The 22,623-nt window shown below is 44.8% G+C and overlaps 1 protein-coding gene across 5 annotated transcripts in view; it reads right to left on the reverse strand.

The window, feature by feature from the left end:
* ATXN7L1 (ataxin 7 like 1) overlaps positions 1-22,623 on the reverse strand; it is a 76,500-nt gene that overhangs the window by 33,603 nt on the left and 20,274 nt on the right. For 4 of the 5 annotated variants that reach the window (XM_083366249.1, XM_083366250.1, XM_083366248.1 and 1 more), the window contains exon 3: positions 13,953-14,057. In XM_083366249.1, coding sequence (XP_083222375.1) covers positions 13,953-14,057 — 105 coding nt within the window. Of the gene's footprint in view, positions 1-11; positions 139-13,952; positions 14,058-22,623 lie in introns of those variants that run through there. The other variant, XM_083366251.1, reaches the window with a different exon arrangement.

Below are 22,623 nucleotides of genomic sequence, written 5' to 3' on the forward strand. Positions count from 1 at the left end.
AAACAACTTACATGGAAGCTCGGCCTGCCAAGCTAACTCCGTTCGAGGACGACTGTAAACAACACGCAAACCGCCAGAACACAAAATGACTCATGTTAGGGACCCTGTCCCAGAATGACAGCAACAACACAATTACTCCGCAAAAGGCTGGAAGGGAGGCAGATTCTGCTCCAACTGCAGCAGATTTGCACTCGAGGCACCGACTGCTCTGAACTACACAAAAAAAATGAAACACCCCATGTCACACACCCTGTCTGTCAGCTCCAACACAGGACGACCACGGATGATTCGGATAGATTTAAGGGATTTTTTTTTAATTTTTTTTTTTTTTGGCTTTGGGAAAATTCACCGGATCTACTCCTAGAGTAGAAGAGTAGCAGGATGAGAGGAGTATCGTTTTGGAGTATCAGCTCAACTAATTCTGCTCGTGGCGATTCGAGGGGAAACGATCCCTTCTGGACCGCAATTGAGGCCCACTTTTCCTGCCGTGCTAAGCGAGACGGTTGTGAAAGTGGGAAAGTTTTGCCCCATTTGATGACCTCGCTGGCCGCATTCGTTAAGTGAATCACTGCAGCTGTTAAATTAGTCACACGGCTGTTCAGTGAATGCGGCTCCCCCCATCGACTATGCTTGCCAGAAGGTCGCAAAAGGAGATCACGCTGCAACCGTCGTTAAGTACACGTCAGTTGCCGAGCCTCTGAACTTTGATCACATGACCGTGCGGGACGCTGCAATGATCGTTAAGTGTGAAAAACGGTCGTAGGTCATTTTTTTCAGTGCCACTGTCAAGGAGTCATTAAATGGACGGTCGTTAAATTGAGAACTATCTTTATTCCTGAGGGGTAGGGAACCTCAGCTCTTTTAGGACTCATGGACTTCAGCTCCCAGAATTCCTGAGTCAGCTATGCTGACTCAGGAATTCTGGGAGTTGAAGCCCATGAGTCCTAAAAGAGCCGAGGTTCCGTACCCCTTACGCTGCATAAAAATGCATAATGGTCTTAATATAAGGCACGACTTCCTTAACAACCATCTTGGTTAGCAATGGAAATCCTTGTCCTAATTGCGGCCATAAATCGAGGATTACCGGTGCGTTCGCTAAAGAAGGAATGTGGGGTATGGACACAATTTCTCACCGTAGACATAAACCTTGGGGCTCAAACAAAACCCTTCTTCTGGGGTAGAGCCGTCAATTCCATGACACCCACCCAAGGAAGAGAATTTCGGTATCCTCCCATTTTACGAATAAATAAAATCTCCCATAGAGATGGGCATTTCCTCATGGTCTCCCATCCTTACGCTAATCACGTCCAGCCTTTCTTAGCTCTTTGTTTTTTTTTTAAGATCAGCCAATCTCTGATAAGTACTACCATTTCCTACAGGTAGTCCTCGACGTACGACCTCAATTCAGCCCAAAATTTCTGTTGCTTAGCAAGACGTTGGTTGCATGAGTTTTGTCCCGTTTTACGACCTTTCTTCCCACAGCTTTGAAGGGAATCACGGTAGCTGTTAAGTTAGCAACATGGGCGGTTACGGTGATCTGGCTTCCCCCGTTGACTTTGCTTGTCTGAGGGTCACAAGCGAGGATCACGTGACCCCGGGACTCTGCGACCGTCATAAGTATGAGCCTGTTGCCTAGGGTCTGACTTTTGATCAGGTGACCCTCGGGGGGATGCTGGAATGGTCGTTAAGTGTGAAAAATCTCATAAGTCACTTTTTTTCAGTGAAATGTAAATCGAGGACTGCTTTTAATCTTCAATGATGTAAAAAGCACTGGCCCATCTAAGTCACTGCAAGGCAGGAAGAAAAAAAATATTATCAATATAAGAGAATATTATGTAGCTGAGGGTTGACTTGTAGAATCTGACCTTAGTTGAGAAAAAGAAATATTAACACAGAAGAAACTCTTCTGTTTTCTAAAAATAAGCCAGTCCTTGAATGATTCATTTCGAGTAGAGAGATGGAAATAAGGCCTATGTAAACACAAACGTATACGAGCGTGTTAATGCCACGTGCACGCACTCATCTTTACTGTGAAGAGATTTCTAAAAAAAAAAAATCTGAAATTCTTCAGCCGTTACTTGATCTGTTTGCTCTTACGGCTCTTTCAATTGCATTCGTAAACGGCGTAGGGCAATTTACGCGACTTCAGATTTGTTTCCCGCATTGTGACACTTATTAGGAAAATCCTCGATGAATCCGTGGGACGAGCTTCCAAGTGGGGATTGTAGGAATTATTACGCCCTTCGGAAAGAAAGCATTTTGTTATCCGTACTTCATTTTCAGAAGAAACCTTTTAAGTCCAATAAAAGAGAAATCAGGAAGGGCAATTTTTAATACAGAGTCTCCCCCTGCTGGATATAACGCAGCAAGTAAGCAGCCTAAAATTCTGGGAAGTTGTGAAAAAGCGGTCCAATTTAAAAAGTAAACTGTAGGAAACTTGGATGTTGACTTGCCACTAATTCAGTCACCCAACATCAGGTTATTAAGAGTCTCACTGATCTGGAAAGGCCAACGGCTTATTCCTTGTTTCAGCATTCCTGTTTCAGAATAAATTAATTTTTAGAATATTTGTGTAGAGAAGATGCGTGGAATCCTGGCCACTGCCCCTAGACCAGTCCCTGAAGGTTTTTTTGGCGCGATTTCAGAAGCGGTTTGCCATTGCTTCTTTCCTAGGGCTGAGATAGAATGAGTGGCCCAAGATCACCCAGCAGCCTTTGTACCTAAACAGGACTAGAATTCAGCATCTCCCAAATTTTAGCCTGATGCCCAAACCACTACACCGTACTGGCTGTCGTGGATATTATCTTAAAAGTGATACAATTAGAATTTTCAATAGTGTAGTATAGCTAATCTTACGACTCAGTTGAGCCCAACATTTTAGAATAGAATAGAATAGAATAGAATAGAATAGAATAGAATAGAATAGAATAGAATTGAATTGAATAGAATAGAATAGAATAGAATAATGGAATGAAGAATAGAATAGAATAGAATAGAATAGAATAGAATAGAATAGAATAGAATAGAATAGAATAGAATAGAATAGAATAGAATAATGGAATGAAGAATAGAATAGAATAGAATAGAATAGAATAGAATAGAATAGAATAGAATAGAATAGAATAGAATAGAATAGAATAGAATAATGGAATGGAATGAAGAATAGAATAGAATAGAATAGAATAGAATAGAATAGAATAGAATAGAATAGAATAGAATAAAATAGAATAGCAGAGTTGGAAGGGACCTTGGAGGTCTTCTAGTCCAACCCCCTGCTCAGGAAGGAAACTTATACTATTTCAGACAAATGACTGTCCAGTCTCTTCTTAAAAACCACCATTGTTGGAGCATTCACAGGTTTTGGAGGCAGGTTGTTCCAATGATTGATTGTTCTCCCTGTCAGGAAATTCCTCCTTAATTCCAGGTTGCTTCTCTCCTTGGTTAGTTTCCATCCGTTGCTTCTTGTTCAAAAGGTCACTAAATGAACGGTTATAAGTTGAGGACTAACTGTATTGCTTCTTTAATAAGGAGAACAGCCTGATTCTTTGTTCCAGCACTTACATTTCAGGATGTATAAAGACGGTATTTTAAGAACAGTCAGAGGTGTGTGTGTGTGTAATAGTGCTGTTTTTTTCCTTGCAGTTGGAATTTGTCTTGGAGACCTACTTAGTAATATACTATATTACTCAGTTATATGACCTAAGTGGAATTTTCCTCCAATGGGATTTTCCCATGTATTTTACCAGGAAACATAGACAGGGCAGCCTAGAAAAGTCAGTGCCCTCCTAACCATATCGAAGCACTCCGAGGTTTTTGGCAATGTCCATTTTGCTCTATCAGTTCAAGGTGACCTAACCCTAAGTGGAATTTTCCTCCAATGGGATTTTCCCATGTATTTTACCAGGAAACATAGACAGGGCAGCCTAGAAAAGTCAGTGCCCTCCTAACCAGAGCCAAGCACTCTGAGTTTGTTGGCAGTGTCCATTTTGCTCTATGAGTTCATGGTGACCTAACCCTAACCCTAAGTGGAATTTTCCTCAAATGGGGTTTTCCCATGTATTTTTCCAGGAAACATAGATAGGGCAGGCTATAAAAGTCAATGCCTTCCTAACCATACGCAAACACTCCAAATTTGTTGGCAAGGTCCATTTTGCTCTATGAGTTCATGGTGACCTAACCCTAACCCTAACCCTAAGTGGAATTTTCCTCCAATGGGATTTTCCCATGTATTTTTCCAGGAAACATAGATAGGGCAGGCTAGAAAAGTCAGTGCCCTCCTAACTATACCCAAGTATTCCAAATTTGTTGGTGATGTCCATTTTGATCTCCAAGTTCATGGTGACCTAACCCTAACCCTAAGTGGAATTTTCCTCCAATGGGATTTTCCCATGTATTTTTCCAGGAAACATAGATAGGACAGGCTAGAAAAGTCAATGCCCTCCTAACCATACGCAAGCACTCCGAATTTGTTGGCAATGTCCATGATTAGGGGTCTGGAAGCTAAAACATTAAAGGTTGGTTGCTGGAATTGGGTATGTCTAGTTTAATGAAGAGAAGGACAAGGGGGGACAGGATAACAGGCTCCCAATATCTCACATCACCCTGGGGACACCGCAACTGTCATAACTGTGAGTCAGTTGTCAAGCGTACAAATATAAATCACGGGACAATGGGGATGTGGCAATGGTCCTAAGTGTGAAAAATGGCCACAAGTCCCTTCTTCCAGTGCCATTGTAACTTTGACCCGTCGCTAAATGAACTGTTGTAAGTCAAGGACAACCTATATAGAGAAAATATAGAAGACCTGGCTCTTCGAGCTTTCTGGCCTAGACTGAGAGTATTAACTGGGGTTTTAATTGTATTTTTAATTGTAATTGGGTTTTTATTTCAAGGTCAGTGTAATTATTTTAATTGTTTTTAATTTTTGTAACTTGTTGCATTGTTTTAAAAAACCTTGTGAACCGCCCTGAGTCCTACGGGAGAAGGGCGGTATATACGTATAAATAAATAAATAAATAAATAAATAAATAAATAAATAAATAAATAAATAAATAAATAAATAAATAAAATGTCCAGGTGCTGAACTGAAAAGGAAAGAGTTGATCAGCCCACACTTAATCTAAGTGTACAGTATTAAGAAAACCAAGATCATGGCATCCGGCCCTCTCAATTCCTGGCAAATAGATGGGGAAGAAATGGAGGTAGTGACAGATTTTATGTTCCTGGGCTCCAAGATCACCGCAGACGGGGACTGCAGCCAAGAAATTAAAAGACGCTTGCTCCTCGGGAGGAAAGCCATGGCAAATCTAGACAGCACACTAAAAAGCAGAGACATCATCATGTCAACAAAAGTGCGTATAGTCAAGGCTATGGTCTTCCCAGTTGCAATGTATGGCAGTGAAAGCTGGACCGTAAAAAAGGCTGAGCGCCAAAGAATTGAGGCCTTTGAACTATGGTGCTGGAGAAGACTCCTGCGAGTCCCTTGGACTGCAAGGCGATCCAACCGGTCAGTCCTAGAGGAGATCAACCCTGACTGCTCTTTAGAAGGCCAGATCCTGAAGTTGAAACTCAAAGACTTTGGCCACCTAATGAGAAGGAAGGACTCACTGGAGAAGAGCCTCATGCTGGGAAAGGTTGAGGGCAAGAGAAGAAGGGGACGACAGAGAATGAGGTGGCTGGATGGAGTCACTGAAGCAGTAGGTGTGAGCTTTAATGGACTCCAGAAGATGGTAGAGGACAGGAAGGCCTGGAGGAACGTTGTCCATGGGGTCACAATGGGTCAGACATGACTTTGCAACTAACAACAACAATAGTATAAAGAAAAGGGCATGGTAAACTCTGTCTCACAAAGTTACCTAAATTGGGTTGACTTAAGACACAAAAATGCCACTCAGAAGTTGATCTCTATCAAGAGCAGGGAATCAAGCGAATTGCAATTTAGGAACTGTAGATCAGCATATACTGGAAGCAAAAATCTGAAAACCCAGAAAGAACTGGGCCATTTCCCGACTCTACAAAGAAGAAATTACAGTGTAAATGGCTATAGATCTGCTATCAGATAGGAAACAAGCAATGGAATTGAGTCCTCCACTTACAGCCGTTCCTTTAGGGGGAGTTACGACAGCGCTGAGAAAAAAAAAGTGACTGATGGCCAGATTTCACGCTTACGATTATAGCAGCGTCCCTCACGGTTACCTGATCGATATCCAGGCGCAAATATTCATGACCGGGGCAGGGCCCCAGGGTCGCGTGATCGCCATTTGCAACTTTCCGACAAGCAAAATCAATTGGGGGAGGGGTGGGGAGCCCGATTCACTTAACGGCTGCATGACTCACTGAACAACTTCAGTGATCTGCTTAACTTCTGTGACAAGAAAAGTCGTAAGATGGGGCAAACCCCACTGAGCAAATGTTTAGCTGAACAGTGTTTAGCTACGAGAACCTAGCTTTGTTTGTCACGGGACTGATTTTATGAAACAAACCATGTCGATGTAACCACTTTTAATCACCAGCTGTCACAAGTGCCTTTAAGAGGCGAGAACTGACATCCCTTGTGGATATTTTAGCAAGCGTTTCCTAGGCGAATCCATTGCTGTTGGGGACGTGGAGAGCAAGGAAAGTAGAACGGGAGAGTCCGTTCCAGATGCTACGTGCTTGGGCAGCCAAGGTAAGGTAAGGTAAAGGTTCCCCTGCACATGTGTGCTAGTCGTTTCTGACTCTAGGGGCCGGTGCTCATCTCTCTTTCAAAGCCGAAGAGCCAGCGCTTGTCCGAGGACGCCTCCGTGGTCATGTGGCCGGCATGACTAGACGCCAGAGGTGCACGGAACGCTGTTACCTTCCCACCGTAGTGGTCCCTATTTTTCTACTTGCATTTTTACGTGCTTTCGAACTGCTAGGTTGGCAGAAGCTGGGACGCGTAACAGGCGCTCACTCTGCTACGCGGCACTCGGGATTCGACCTGCCAAACTGCCAACCTTCTGATTGACAAGCTCAGCATCCTAACCCACTGAGCCACCGTGTCCCTTCTCCCAAGCAGAGAGACAAGCAAATCTGCTTGCTTTCTAAAAAAATGAGAGAACTTCCAGGATGAGGAACAGCTTCTTCCTCTGCAACCTCAGCATTGTTGTCAGGGCAACAGAGGACCGTAGCCGAGAGGAAGCGTGGGCTGCTTTAGGCACTGCAAGATGCTCGCCCAGAAGGGACTGCCACGTATTAGATAAGGGAGCGGGGGTTGCCCTCAACGTACGACCGCTGGGGAGCTTGAAATTGCCGTTGCTAAGCAAGACAGTTCTTCCGCGAGTTGCTCCCCCTTTTATGACCCTTTTTGTAGCCACGGTTGCTAGGCGCCTGTCGAGTGAAACGGGATTGCCCCGTTGACTTTGCTCGTCGGACGCCAGCTGGGAATACTGGAGGTGGGGGCGGGGGGGTCAATCCCACAATCCTGGGACACCACAAGCCTGTAAGGCCTTGGTAAGGCTGCCCTTGGAATACTGAATCCAGTTTTGGTTGCCAAGGTATAAAAAAAGATGTTCAGACTCTGGAAAAGAGGGCAGAGAAGAGCAACAAAGATGATCAGGGGACCGGAGGCCAAAACACATAAAGAACGGTTGCAGGAATTGGGCTATGTCCGATTTAAGGAAAAGAAGGACTTGGGGTTGACATGATAGCAGGGTTCCAGTATCTCAGGGGCTGCCACAAAGAAGAGGGAGTCAAGCTATTCTCCAAAGTGCCCGAAGAGGAATTGGGTAGGCCTAATTAAATGAAAAGAAGGGCCAGGGATGACATGATATCAGTCTTCCAATATCTCAGGGGCTGCCCCAAAGAAGAGGGAGTCAAGCTCTTCTCCAAAGCGGCTGAAGGCAGGACAAGAAGCAACGGATGGAAACAGATCAAGGAGAGAAGCAACCTGGAACTAAGGAGGAATTTCCCGACAGTCAGAACAATTAATCAGTGGAACAGCTTCCCCTCCAGAAATTGTGGCCGCTCTAACACTGAAGAAGAGGATGGACAGCCACTTGCCTGAAATGGTATTGGGTGTCCTGCTTGAGCAGGGGGTTGGACTAGAAGACCTCCAAGGTCCCTTCCAACTCTGTTATTCTGTTAACCCTTGTAAATACACGTCGGTTGCCTAGCACTCAACACTGCTCACAAGACCACACGGGTGCTGCAGTGTAAGTGTTAAAACCAGCCATGAGTCTCTTTTTCCGGTACCCTTGTAACTTTGAATGGTTGCTCAGTGAATGGTTGTAAAGTCGAGGAGTCCCTGTAATTTCATGCCAACCATCTCTGACTGTTTTAACACACACAGAGAGAGAGAGAGAGAGAGAGAGAGAGAGAGACAGACAGACAGACAGACAGACAGACAGACAGACATGTGGGGACCCTCCTGGGGTACACTGTTATTAAGCACCCGAAAAATTAAACCAAAACAGCGTTTTTCCAGATTGACAGAAGAAGAGAATAAATACCTGTAGCTCGGGATTAAACCAGTGGAGCCTTTTGACGCTCTGAGCTTGGCTGTTTTCATGCAGGCCTCTCAATACCCAGCTAGGTAACATTATCGGTGTTAACCTCAGAACTAACCAAGGTTGACGGACTCAAGCTTTGATTGGACTTGATGTAAGCACGCCTGAACTGTTCATAAAACGCTTCCCTTTGCGGCTTCGACCTTCCGCTAATCGCAGAACGCCGCGTGCCGAGATGAAATAGCTCTACGTTCAAAACAGCCCTTGCTATTAATTTATTTTATTTATTTATTTATTTTAATTCCATTTATATCCCGCCCTTCTCCGAAGACTCAGGGCGGCTTACAAGCTTAGCAGTAGCCTTCATTCTATGTATATGCCTGCTTATTTGGGCTTTCACACACACCCCAAGCGGCATTATTACAAAGTCAGCTTAATTGCCCCCAACAATCTGGGTCCTCATTTTACCTACCTCGGAAGGATGGAAGGCTGAGTCAACCTTGAGCCTGGTGGGACTTGAACCTGCACTAATGGCAGGCAGCTGGTGTTACTTAAGGAGGCATTAGCCCACTGCTCCACCAAGGCTCTTTGATTTGACTCACTGATTGAATTGTATTTTTTTATCAAATTTCGACAGCGCCGGCCGCATGACTCTTTCACGCAGCCCAATTTCACCGTGTTCGGCCAATTTCTCTGAAAAAGTATTAATTCAATTTTAGCAACGCATTAGTAAAGGTAAAGGTTCCCCCACACATGCGTGCTAGTTCTTTCCGACTCTAGGGGCCGGTGCTCATCTCTGTTTCAAAGCCGAAGAGCCAGCGCTTGTCCAAGGACGTCTCCGTGGTCATGTGGCCGGCATGACTAGACGCCAAAGGCGCACGGAACGCTATTACCTTCCCACCGTAGTGGTCCCTATCTTTCTACTTGCATTTTTATGTGCTTTCGAACTGCTAGGTTGGCAGAAGCTGGGACGGGTAACAGGCGCTCACTGTTACGCAGCACTCGGGATTCGACCCACCAAACTACCGACCTTCTGATCGACAAGCTCAGCGTCCTAACCCACTGAGCCACCGCATCCCCCTAGCAACACATTAACCGGGGTTAATTTCCATGGATACCATTTTATCCCTTTGTCCCTGGCTAGGTAGCCCATCCTTTTCAGCAATGGCCTCCAGCTCTTTCCTCAAGGCTGCTTGGAGGGAATAATATATAATATTATTGCCATATGTAATATTTATCTGGAGTCAAACCAACACCCGCAGTGAGAACGTCATTCACTGTTTCCAACTTAGGAATCACAAACAAGATAAAACTGCTTTTAAAGCCTTAACCACAGCCTTTCATGTGCTGCAGCGGCTATCAATAATATTCAATTGATTAGTAAATTGGTAATTGTCATTATCAAGCAAAGCTACAATTCTCCACACCTTTTTCACTTGTATCATGGCACCTAAAACTAAAGTAACCTGAGTTTGGTGCCCTTTGCTGATTTTCTTCTTGAAAACTATTTCAGCACAATCAATAGCTTCTCTTTCTCAAGATCTGTTTGTATTCGTACTATTATTGTTATTATTACTATCCACAACTGTGAACATTAGAGGAAATAAATGCCTTTTAAATACCAAGAAACCACAAATATATATATACCTTCTGCTGTCTTGCAATCGCTTCCTTTAAAAAAAACACCCAGTTATTCATATCTTTCTTATATGGCTATAATAATGCAGTGACTAAGCCTTTTTTCCAATAAGGATCCTAAGACAAAAAAAACCTGTATATTAAGTATTCGACTGAAATCCTTTCATATTCCTCTTTGATTTAGCCACACAATACTAGCCTAATTAAAAACCATTAGGCAGCAATATTCATTAGCCATTCCTCAGAAAACACCATAATAAAATCAAGGAGTTAGGTACGGGGAGCTAATTCATAACTGGACAGAGAAAAAACAAAAGTACAAATAGTGTCCACACATTTAAGCTGTCGATCCCGCTTCAGAATTACAAAATTCTTTTTTTAAAAAATAAACGTTTTGCAGTAAAACAATAAAAAAATAAAAGCAGGGTGTAGTTCCAGCTCCAACACACAGACCTGGAGATTACGGAAGATATTTCAAATGTGGTAAGGTACGGTAAGTGCCCGTTACAAAAAAAAAGAAAAGAAAATGCATGCAATGAATTAAAAAAAAAGAAACATATACCTAACAGAACAATCTTTAATACTCAGATAAATTACGTTGCGCTGACACCACGAAATAATCAAGCTTGTTCAGTCAAGCTGTCTAAATATACATGGAAAAGGAAGGGACTCAAGGCCGTTTTGATGATTAACGATTAACAAGATTTCCTTCCAAATGTATATTCTCTCATTTTGGGCTAGAAATGGCCCAAAATAACTATGCACCTGATCCTATAATATGGCTTCAAATAAAAGTCCACAGAACTAAAAGAGGATTATGGAGACAGCCGATTCCCACAGTCCTGGAAAGTCTATAGTCTATATGTGCCAAGGTCACGTCCTCCAAACGTTACACCCCTTGTTTGGGGAAACTCACTGAAACCACCTCTTTGTAAATCAGCAGTCCCATTATGGTCTGCATTGAGGCCAATTCTGACAGACAGACAGACAAACGTGTCCCGTTCAAATGTGGCGTCGACATTACGAGAAATTAATCCGGGCCAGGCCATTAAAGACAGCAACGTGAGGAATGGGCATCCCGGACCCAAGGGATCAATACCGGTTATTTTGAGTGCGATTGCAATCAACGGCAAATTGTTCCTAGGTTAATTAGCGGCAGCAAGGTCTGACAAATGTTGGCTTGTCTTACTGGCTCATCAGAGTTATGTTGGGCTCCTCGGAACTCAAGCCATGATAAGTCTGATCTCAAACATGGCACCAAACCAGGTGAAGTTCGCTTCTCGTTCAGGCTCTGAAGGCTGCTGGGAAGCAGAAAATAGCTTTTATAAAAAAAATTATTTAGTGGGTGGCGATGTACAGTTCGGAGCCAGGAAAAAGGAGGAAATCGTTTAAGGACTCACGCAAGTCCTTCAAGTGTGTCTCAGACACAAAGGCAACCTTCATTCTCCTTCCTCCACAGTGGAAGTCCAGGACGTCCTCGACTTACGAGCGCAACTGAGCCCAAAATTTCCCTTGCCAAGCAAGACGCCGTTAAGTGAGGTTTTGCCCGCTTTTACGACTTACCTTGCCGCCATTGATAAGCAGATCGCTGCACTCGTTAAGTTAGGATCACGGCTGCTACGCGAACCTGGCTTGACTCTGCTTGTCAGAAGGCTGCAAAAGGGGACCGCGTGACTCCCAGGGTCGCTGCGACCGTCATAGATATGAACCCGTTGCCAAGCGTCTGGATTTCGATCACGTGATCATAGGGATGGTTGTAAGGGCGAAAGGCAGCCGTTAAGTCCCTTTTTGCAGTACCGTTGTAACTTCAATCGGTCACTAAATGAACGGCGGTAAGTCGAGGATTACCTTTGCCGCATCTCCAGGGTCATGTGACCAAAGCTCAGAGGCTTGGCAACTGGCATGTACTTACGACGGCTGCAGCGTCCCATTTGTATCTTTTCCAGCCAGCTTCCGCCAAGCCAAGTCAGATTTGCTTCACGATCGAATGATGCGAGTGCAGCGATTCCCTTAACAATTGTGGCACACCTCACTTAACGATGTAATGAAATGTTGGACTCAGCTGTGCTCGTAAGTCGAGGACGACTTGCATTTCCCTTGGTTCCTGGAGTTCTTTTCTGTGATTGTCGCCTCGCTCCGCAATCTGTTTTTGGTCCCGGCTTCCCTCCCAACTTCCGAAAGGCTAGTTGCCGACGATCTCAATTTTGATCGTGTGACCCGCGTGGATGTTGCAACATCAGTGGGAAACTCAGTCGTGAAGTCACTAGTTCCGGTGCTGTAGTGACGGTCGCTGAACGAACGGCTGTGAAACTGAGGACTCGCTGCACGCTGTTTTGTCTCCTCACAGGTGAGGCGCTGAGCTCAATAGGATAGCAGAGTCCTTTTACCTCTTCCTACCATATCTACGTCTGACACGGTTACTGGAGACAGGGCTGCATGGAGCGGAGGCCTCCAAACTTTCTCGCTTGCCGGAACGGAGGGAAAGGGAGGGGGAAGCATTTTACACTCGTGCGCATGCGCGCACACACAAACAGGGCCATGAACACACGCAATGCAAATGGGGCAGTGCTAGTGCCTGCGTGACACTCGCTAGCACCGCCCCATTTTTGCCACGCAGGCACTAGCATTGCCCCGTTTTTGCCACCTTTCCTTACCAGCGGCAGCGCTAGCACGACTGGGGGCAAATGCACATGCGCATGTGCGCACGCTGACCAGCCTGCTCCATGGCCTGAGGGCCAGCAGGCCACGGCCCAATAGTGGGCTGTGGACTGCAGGTTGGGGACCCCTGGCCCAGAGGATTATTGGCTGCCATCTCCACCCACCCCACCCACCCACCCCGGACAAACTGTACAGTTCCCATTGTCTTAGGAAAGCTCAAAATATTCTTCAAGGCTCATCTCATCCCAGACGTTCTTTTTTTGAACTATTACCATCTGGCAGACGGTACAGGATAATAAAAACAAAGACAAATAGGCTGAAAAATAGTTTTTATCCCAGAGCTGTAACCATATTATATACCACAGTATAGTGTAACACTGAAGTGTGATATTAGGGGCGCGCAATGGTGAACAGAATGTGAAGGATGTGTGTATATAATGTATGTTCTTATTTGTGGTTTTGACGTGTGTAGTGTGCACTGTGGACAGCACTTAATTTCGTTGTGAGTTACACAATGACAATAAAGATTATTCTATTCTATTCTATTCCATTCCATATTTTCTATTCTATTCTATTCTATTCTATTATGTTCTATTTCTATTCTATTCCTAATCTTCATTCCTCTGTTCTATTCTATTCTATTCTATTCTATTCTATTCTATTCTATTCTATATTTCTATTCTATTCTGTATTTCTATTCTATTCTATTCTATTCTTCATTCTATTCTATTCTATTCTATTCTATTCTATTCTATTCTATTCTATTCTACTCTATTATTTCTATTTCTATTCTATATTTCTTATTCTATTCTATTTTATTATTTCTATTTCTATTCTATATTTCTTATTCAATTCAATTCAATTCAATTCAATTCAATTCAATTCAATTCAATTCAATTCTATTCCTTGGGTTTCTGTACCGGTCTTAGCGGATTCCTCTCCCCGCTGGAGTGATGAGTGAACAAGGATCATAAGAATGTAAATTCTCTACCTCCAGCAGCAAAGTGTCTTGGGCTAGTTACAAATACACAGAGGGTCACCTTCTGCCACAGACACCCCCCCTGAAACAGTCACAAGCAATCTATTCTCTTTTTTCCCCCCTCCACCGTTCTATTCAGAATTCTGATGGAGGGACGCAAATGAAACGGACGTCAACAGAGCCATAATCCAGGAACAAAATGTGTCACTTACCGCAGTGGGACTGGAAAACCTGTGGCTTGATAACCTGATTGCAGGTATTGCACACTATTAGATAGAAATCATCATGAGCTGGATAATGGCCAAATAAGTGCATATCTGTGGGAAAGTTAAGAAATACATATATACAAACATTAGAAGTCGTCCTTACAAAAAAAAGATACTTCCTTTTCAAAAATAATTGGGCAATTATTTAATCCTTTTTTAACTTTTGTATTTCTATTTATATGCCCTGTTCACCGCCCTGAGTCCTCCGGGAGAAGGGCGGTATATAAATTTAATAAATAAATAATAAATAAATAAATAAATAAATAAATAAATAAATAATAATAATAATAATAATAATAATAATAATAATAATAATAATAATAATAAAAAGCTAAAATATTGTAGCACCAAAAAGAGAGATGATTGCAATAAATGTCTGTGCATGCTTTATTTTGAACAGGGGTCTTCAAACTCGGCCCTTTTATGACTCGTGGACTTCAACTCCCAGAATTCCTCAGCCAGTGTGCCTGGCTGAGGAATTCTGGGAGTTGAAGTCCACGAGTCATAAAAGGGCCGAGTTTGAAGACCCCTGATTTAGAAGTAGGTCCTTCTGAATTTATGATAGGGATGTATGTACAGGCAGTCCTCAACTTACAACAGTTCATTTACTGACTGCTCAAAATTACAGCGGCACTGAAAAAAGTGACTCGTGACGGATTTTCACGCTTGCAACCGTTGCAGCATCTCCGGGGTCACGTGGTTAACATTCGGACGCTTGGCAACTGACTCGTATTTATGACGGTTGCAGTGTCTCCTTTGGCGACCTCCGGACAAGCAGTCAATGGGGAAATGAAATTCACTTAACAACATCGTCATTAACACCTGCAGCGATTCACTTAACAATGGGGGCAAGAAAGGTCGTAAAACAGGGCAAAAAAAAAAACCCTTTAACCAATGTTTCACTTTATCGCAAAAGTTTTGGGCTCAGTTGCGGTCTTAAGTTGAGGACTGCTTGCACAGAATGGCAACTGTGGTGCTCCGACCAGCACAGAAGCACCCAACCCAGGGGTAGGCAAACCTTGGCTCCTTTAAGACTTGTGGACTTCAAACTCCCACAATTCCTCAGCCAGCATGGGGGAAACTTTGGCCCCTTCATGACTTGTGGACTTCAACTCCCAGAATTCCTCAGCCACCTAAGCTGAGGGAAAAGGGAGAGGTTTCCAAGCTGAGCCATGTCGGCTCAGGAATTCTGGGAGTTGAAGTCCACAGGTCATAAAAGAGCCAAGGTTGCCTACCCCTGGCCTAGGCCTAGGACGCTTTATGACTCGTGGACTTCAACTCCCAGAATTCCTCAGCCAGCCACGCTGAGGGGAAAGGGAGAGGTTTCCAAGCTGAGCCATGTCGGCTCAGGAATTCTGGGAGTTGAAGTCCACGAGTCATAAAAGAGCCAAGGTGGCCTGCCCCTGACCCAACCATTTCTGCATTAACGCTCTACTTTTTTTATGTAAACTGAGAATGAAGGACAGGTTGTCTTCGACTTACGACCACAACTGAGCCCAAAATTTCTGCTGCTATGCGAGACATTTGCTAAGTGAATTGTGCCCCACCTTTCCTGTTCTAAATGAATCACTGCAGTTGCTAAGTTAGTAACACGGTTAAGTGACTCCGGTTTCCCCACTGTCAGAAGGTCGCAAAAGGGGGGAATCACCTGACGCCGGGACGCTGCGACAGTCGTAAGTACAAGTCAGTTGCCAAGCGTCTGAATTTTTGATCACGTGACCACGGGGAGGCCCTAAGTGTGAAAAACAGTCATGTCGCTTCCTTCAGTGCCGTTGTAACTTCAAACAGTCACTAAATGAACAGCTGTGAAGTCGAGGACTACCTCTATCTGATTTGGGTCATTGCAGTGTCAGATTATTCCAGCATCATAATCTTATTTTTTTTGTGTGGATAAACCCCTTGAGTAAAAATGCACCGTCATCGGTATCACCGTGCTCTCGTCTCCCATCTAATTTCAATATTTATTTCAAGAAGCAAATTCCTTTTCCGAGGGTTATCTCTTACGGTGCTGATGATTAAGTAGTGCGGTATTAAGTAGTGCAGAAAACAAACAAACAAACAAAAGGCAGAATAAATCTTCCAGGTGAGCCCCCACAAAATAGGCAATCCAAGAGCTGAGCGTCTCTTGTGACCGGAGGGGGAAAAAAATAAGACAGCTACCCAATCAGGAATATATCTTGAGGAAATCGACTAACAAATTTTAATCAAGGTCTTCTCGTGTCCTTGAGTAAAGATAGTTATGAGACAACTGTCCCCCCCCACCAACATCTAAATTTTCACTTTATGCTTTCCAATCCAGGAATGGGGGACAGCAAGAATAGAAATACTAGAGATGTTGCATTTCAATTTTCCAGAAGCCAACAGAAGAGAGAAGAGAAGAGAAGAGAAGAGAAGAGAAGAGAAGAGAAGAGAAGAGAAGAGAGGAGAGGAGAGGAGAGGAGAGGAGAGGAGAGGAGAGGAGAGGAGAGGAGAGGAGAGGAGAGAAGAGAAGAGAAGAGAAGAGAAGAGAAGAGAAGAGAAGAGAAGAGAAGAGAAGAGAAGAGAAGAGAAGAGAAGAGAGTAGCTGAAAGTTGAACTGTGGGGTCCTTGGGGTTGTCAGAGCTTGGTGGCTTCCATGCAGACGTTGCAAGAAACGCCTGCAAGAAAACAACCCAAGCTCAGACGGCCCCAAGGACCCCACAGCTTCCAGAATCTTCTCAACCTCATGAGATAAGATTGCAAAAGTCCAACGCACACAGGAAAAGGGCATTCTTTGTAATCTTTTCTAACTCACTCTAAGGTCTCCACGACTTTCAAAATCCTCTCCACCACGTGAGATAAGATTGCTGAGGTCCAACCGCACACAGCAAAAGGGCGGTTCTTCCTTACGTCTTTTTTTCTAATCCAACAGACACACAGAAAAGGAACTGTGGGTCAGATCAAGCTGTGCTCCAGGTTGCATTACTCTCCGATGTGTCACTGAGTTTGGAAGTGGTTTAAAGTGACGGCAACCGCATGTTCTAAGCCTCTCCTCCTTCCTGGCCCTACAATCCAAAGCTTGTAAGTTAAATTTTAGATTAAAAGGGTCCAGCTACTTCAAGATGCTTGCCCCTGGAGAGGAAAGCCATGGCAAATCTAGACAGCACAGTAAAAAGCAGAGACGTCACCCTGCCAACAAAAGTGCGTATAGTCAAGGCTATGGTCTTCCCAGTTGCAATGTATGGCTGTAAAAGTTGGACCATAAGAAAAGCTGAGTGCCAAAGAATGGAGGCCTTTGAACTCTGGTGCTGGAGAAGACTCCTGCGAGTCCCTTGGGCTGCAAGGCGATCAAACCGGTCAGTCCTAGAGAGGAGATCAACCCTGACTGCTCTTTAGAAGGCCAGATCCTGAAGTTGAAACTCAAATCCTTTGGCCACCTAACGAGAAGGAAGGACTCACTGGAGAAGAGCCTAATGCTGGGAAAGGTTGAGGGCAAGAGAAGAAGGGGACGACAGAGAATGAGGTGGCTGGATGGAGTCACTGAAGCAGGAGGCGTAAGCTTAAAGGGACTCCAGAAGATGGCGGAGGACAGGAAGGCCTGGAGGAACATTGTCCATGGGGCCGCGAGGGGTCGGACACGACTTCACAACTAACACCAACCACCCTTCAAGATAACTGAACCCACAACATCGCTAAGTCGTGTCTGGCTCTTCCTGGCCTCATGGACCGGAGTACACCCTATCCTCCAGTGCAGAGGTCCCCAACGCCCGGTCTGTGGCCACGGCATGCCAGCAACCGGTCCGCACAAACAAGCAAAGCCTCATCCGCGAGATGCAGGCAGCACACAAAACCACACACTCTCCGGTCCATGGAAAAACCTCTCTCAGGGTAACCGGTCCCTGGTGCCCAAAAGGTTGGGGACCTCTACTCCAGCATCTCCAGGATTTTGCCCTAATTCCTGTTCGTTGCGTTGATGACCCTATCTGACCATCTCGTTCTCTGCCTTTCGCCTTCCCATCTTTCCCAACCTCAGTGTCTTTTCCAAGGAGTCTTGACAGCCAGGGCTGATCTCCTTCAGAAGTGGTGTTCCACAGAAACTCAGTTGTGTCAGCCAGTCAACGCAACCGTCAATGCTGCTAACATCGGATGTTCTTGCTTTGGCAATGTAGGGAGACGCAGCCTTTTTCTTTCCTATGTTTTGCTCTTAGCATTAGATGATACTGGGGGGAGGAGGAGGAATTTGATGGGAGCTAGCCAGACATAACAATTCAGGGGCTTTTGAAATAAGAGATGATAAAGAAACAGGCGGGCTGGAGAACGGGAGGGGAAGCCCACATTCCAAATTAACTGGAGAACGTGATTTAGGACTGTGAATTGGAGGAGGGAATTGTGCTTTGATACTATGTGCTCAGGGGAGGAGAATTCACTTTTTGGCTTCCGATTGTGCTAGTGCCGATGTTATGCTACTCGAACAATAAAGATTCTTTAAGGTAAACAATGCCTTGAAGTGCTTTGAAGAGTTTCATCTGTCGGAAACATGCCAATAATTTTGGAACTTCAAATGGGCTTGTTCAGATTGATTACTGTGGTCGTATGTGACTGAAGCAATACTTCTGCCCTTTAATAAATCAAGAGCACAAAGCGACTTCTCCAAAGATAATCCAATGTGATACCTACCTTATAGGATCTGAAAATAATTTGACTGGAAAGAATAGGAGAACATAGCCATTGAATTTGTAGCCATCCTGTCCTAGAATTGAGTGCTAACAAAAGTATAAAGGTAAAGGTAAAGGTAAAGGTTCCCCCGTACATGCGTGCTAGTCGTTTCTGACTCTAGGGGCCGGTGCTCATCTCTGTTTCAAAGCCGAAGAGCCAGCGCTTGTCCGAGGACGTCTCCGTGGTCATGTGGCCGGCATGACTAGATGCCAAAGGCGCACGGAACGCTGTTACCTTCCCACCGGAGTGGTCCCTATTTTTCTACTTGCATTTTTACGTGCTTCCGAACTGCTAGGTTGGCAGAAGCTGGGACAAGTAACAGGCGCTCACTCTGCTACGCGGCACTCGGGATTTGACCCGCCAAACTGCCGACCTTCTGATCGACAAGCTCAGCGTCATAACCCACTGAGCCACCGTATAGCAGTATTCCAATATTTGAGGGGCTGCCCCAAAGAAGAGGGGTGTGTGTCAACCTCTTCTCCAAAGCCCCTGAAGGCAGAACAAGAAACAACGGATGTAAACTAAGCAAGGAGAGAAGCAATCTAGAACTAAGGAGAAATTTCCTGACAGGACAATTAACCAGCGGAACGGCTTGCCTCTAGAAGTTGTGGGTGCTCCGACGCTGGTGGTTTTTAAGAAGAGATTGGACAACCAGTCTGGAATGGTATAAGTTCTCCTGCTTTAGCAGAGGGCTAGACTAGAAGACCTTCAAGGTCCCTTCCAACTCTGTTATTCTGTTAACTTTTGTCTCATTCCTGCAAATAGTACACAAAATATACTATACAGAAGCAAAGGTTTGTGACACCGAATGAATTACGACCAATAAAACAGCCAAGCACTACACTATTATGACTAATAAACTAAACATTAAACAAAAACCATGCATTTAGCAAAGCAGCATTGCAGTCTAAGAAGACACAAAGTAATTGTTTTCAGTAATATTGCATTAGTTAATGTACTAGGAGTACATTACAAACTGACATTGTTTTACGACTTAAAAATCTCAATACCAAACTCATGCTTTTATCTGTATTTTTCAAGAAGAGCCCAGTGTTGGAATAACACTTCCTATATAATAAATATTAGGGACGCAGTGGCTCAGTGGGTTAGGACGCTGAGCTTGTCGATCAGAAGGTCGGCAGTTTGGCAGGTCAAATCCCGAGTGCCGCGTAACAGAGTGAGCGCCTGATACTCGTCCCAGCTTCTGCCAACCTAGCAGTTCGAAAGCACGTAAAAATGGAAGTAGAAAAATAGGGACCACTCCGGTGGGAAGGTAACAGCATTCTGTGCGCCTTTGGCGTCTAGTCATGCCGGCCACATGACCACGGAGGCGTCCTCGGACAAGCGCTGGCTCTTCGGCTTTGAAACGGAGATGAGCACCGGCCCCTAGAGTCGGAAATGACTAGCACGCATGTGCGGGGGAACCTTTACCTTATATAATAAATGAAAACAAAAGGGTCTCTTATTATTGGAGATTTCCACCCACTGTGAACCATGTAACTGCTTAAAATTGCAAGCAACTGACCATACCTCTACCAGGTTATCAATGTATAAGAAATCCTCAATCCACAACTGTGTCCTAAGGTCACAAAGATAAAAAAAATATATATTATTTTTTTAAAAAAAGATGTACAGGAAATCATTCTGCTCTTGATCCAAAATTTGAGGTCCATCTCCGAATAGAACAGTAAACTTATTTTATCTCCTAGGGATTAATTCCAACATTTTTCCACAGGAATCTAATGGCATACAGGCAGTCCCTGACTTACGACTGAGTCCAAAATTTATGTTGCTAAGGGAGACATTTGTTTCAGTGGGTTTTGCCTCACTTTGCCACCCTTCCTTGACCCGGTTGTTAAGTGAATCACTTGCAATTGTTACGTTAGTAACACGATTTGAGTCTAGCTTCCCCCTTGACTTTGCTTGTCAGAAGGTCGCAAAAGGGGATCACGTGACCCCGGGACGCTGCCACCGTCATAAATATGAGTCAGTTTGCCAAGCGCCTGAATTTTGGTCATGTGCTACAATGGTCATAAGTGTGACCAGTGATGGCGAACCGTTTAGAGACTGCAACCCAAAACCCACTTATGTATCGTCGGGTGCCGGGTGGGTGTGGCCAAATGGGTGGGTGTGGCCTATTGGGTGGGCATGGCTGCGGTGGTAACGGCAGACTGGGTGGGACTAAAAAGTTCAATCAATCAATTCCAACTTTGCGAGATCTTTTTTTTCCCGCGAGAAGTTGAAATTGATTGATTGAACCTTTTTTTTTGTTTTTTTGCACACGGCAACGGAGGCCTAAAACGAAAAGGTTTTATAAAACCCAACTAAAGACCTAGGACTGGGACGACAGCGCGCGTGCCCACAGAGAGGGCTCTGCGCGCCACCTGTGGCACGCGTGCCATAGGTTCGCCACCACGGCTCTATAAAGTGCAAAGGAATTAAGATTTCAGCAACTTTCAAGTGGATGCATGGTCCTACTGAATTTCGGGGTGGGGGGGAAGCAGGAGCTAACTATGAGCAGCAGAGGAGCTGGACTAGGCATGGACAGCTCGGGCTAGTGAGTATGCCCTGAAGCTAATCAAGGAGAGAAGCAGCCTAGAACTAAGGAGAAAGTTCCTAACAGCGAGGACAATTAACCAGTGGAACAGCTTGCCACCAGAAACTACGGGCGCTCCATCACTGGAGGTTTTTAAGAAGAGACTGCAAAGCCACTTGTTTGAAACGGTATAGGATCTCCTGCTTGAGCAGGGGTTTAGACTAGAAGACCTCCAAGGTCCCTTCCAGCTTCTATTCTGAATTGAAACTGAATGGGCAAATGTATGTGGATCGCCTGCCGTCACCACTTCCTCCAGTGCAGAGAGGAGACACTAGCAGCAATGAAGTTCTGGCAATCCCCCGCAAACAGGGGTGCCACCTCGGTCTCTCTCCCAGTAGAAAAGCGGACACTTGTGTAAAAATGTCAGCTTGGACGCAGAGGTGGGTGAACTGGAAGCCAGCGTGTCATGCCTAGATCTCGTTTGTTCAAGCGAAGGCTTGTCGTGTGGCTGTCACTGCTCACCGACATCAGGAGAGCAATGTGAAGCTTGCAACTAACTTCACCCAGGAATGGGAATGAAAGCAGTTGGCAACGCGTCGCCACTGGAAGCAAAGCAACAACCCAGGTTATTCCTTTAGAACTAGGCAGTCAGTTCCAACTTTGAGCTTCCGTACAAACACGAGTGAGATATAAGACACCTGTAGGTGAGGCGCTGTCAGCTGATCCGAGTGGAAAGCGACCCATCATCGAGAAGAAAAGCCTTGTATTTGTAGAGGACTCCTCTGTTCTGCTCCAGCCTACGACCGGCCCTGTTTGAATGTCAGGGACAACCCCTTTTTATAGTCAACAGGCTGGAAAAACCCAACCAAATTTATTTACAAAGAAATCAAAAGTTCAAACAAGAGTTAAACCAAAAGTTCAAACAAGAGTTAAACAGGAATAACAGACCAAGACTCTAGCCAAAGATCTTCAAAAGGTTGCCTTCAGCAACCAGCACCTCCCACACCTTCCCCTTTTATCAGCAGTCCAAAGGCGTGGCTTCTCATTGCCTTCTCCTCCTCTCATCAAGTTGCCTCATTGCCTTTCTCTGTTCTGCTCTGCTGGATTGCCTCCTGCTCCTAGCGTCCCTGAATAGATCCAGCTGTGAATCATCTACGTCCAATACCTCGTGCTCACACAGCTGAGTCTGATGAGGAACATGATGGGAGGGGCCAGGCTGAGAGTCCTGCAGTGCATCAGAGCCTCCCTCTGACACCAAAGGCTCTCCAAACCCCTCCTCCTCCTCCTCTTCAGAATCATCAGGCTCATCTGCCGGTATCACAGGCTGACGCTGAATCACAACATCCTCCTTTAGCGACACAAAAGCACCCATTTGTCCTCTGGACAAACCTGCTGTCTTGTAGGTGC

This window comes from Vipera ursinii, assembly GCF_947247035.1.
Source record: "Vipera ursinii genome assembly, chromosome: 6".
Taxonomy (NCBI): Eukaryota; Metazoa; Chordata; class Lepidosauria; order Squamata; family Viperidae; genus Vipera; species Vipera ursinii.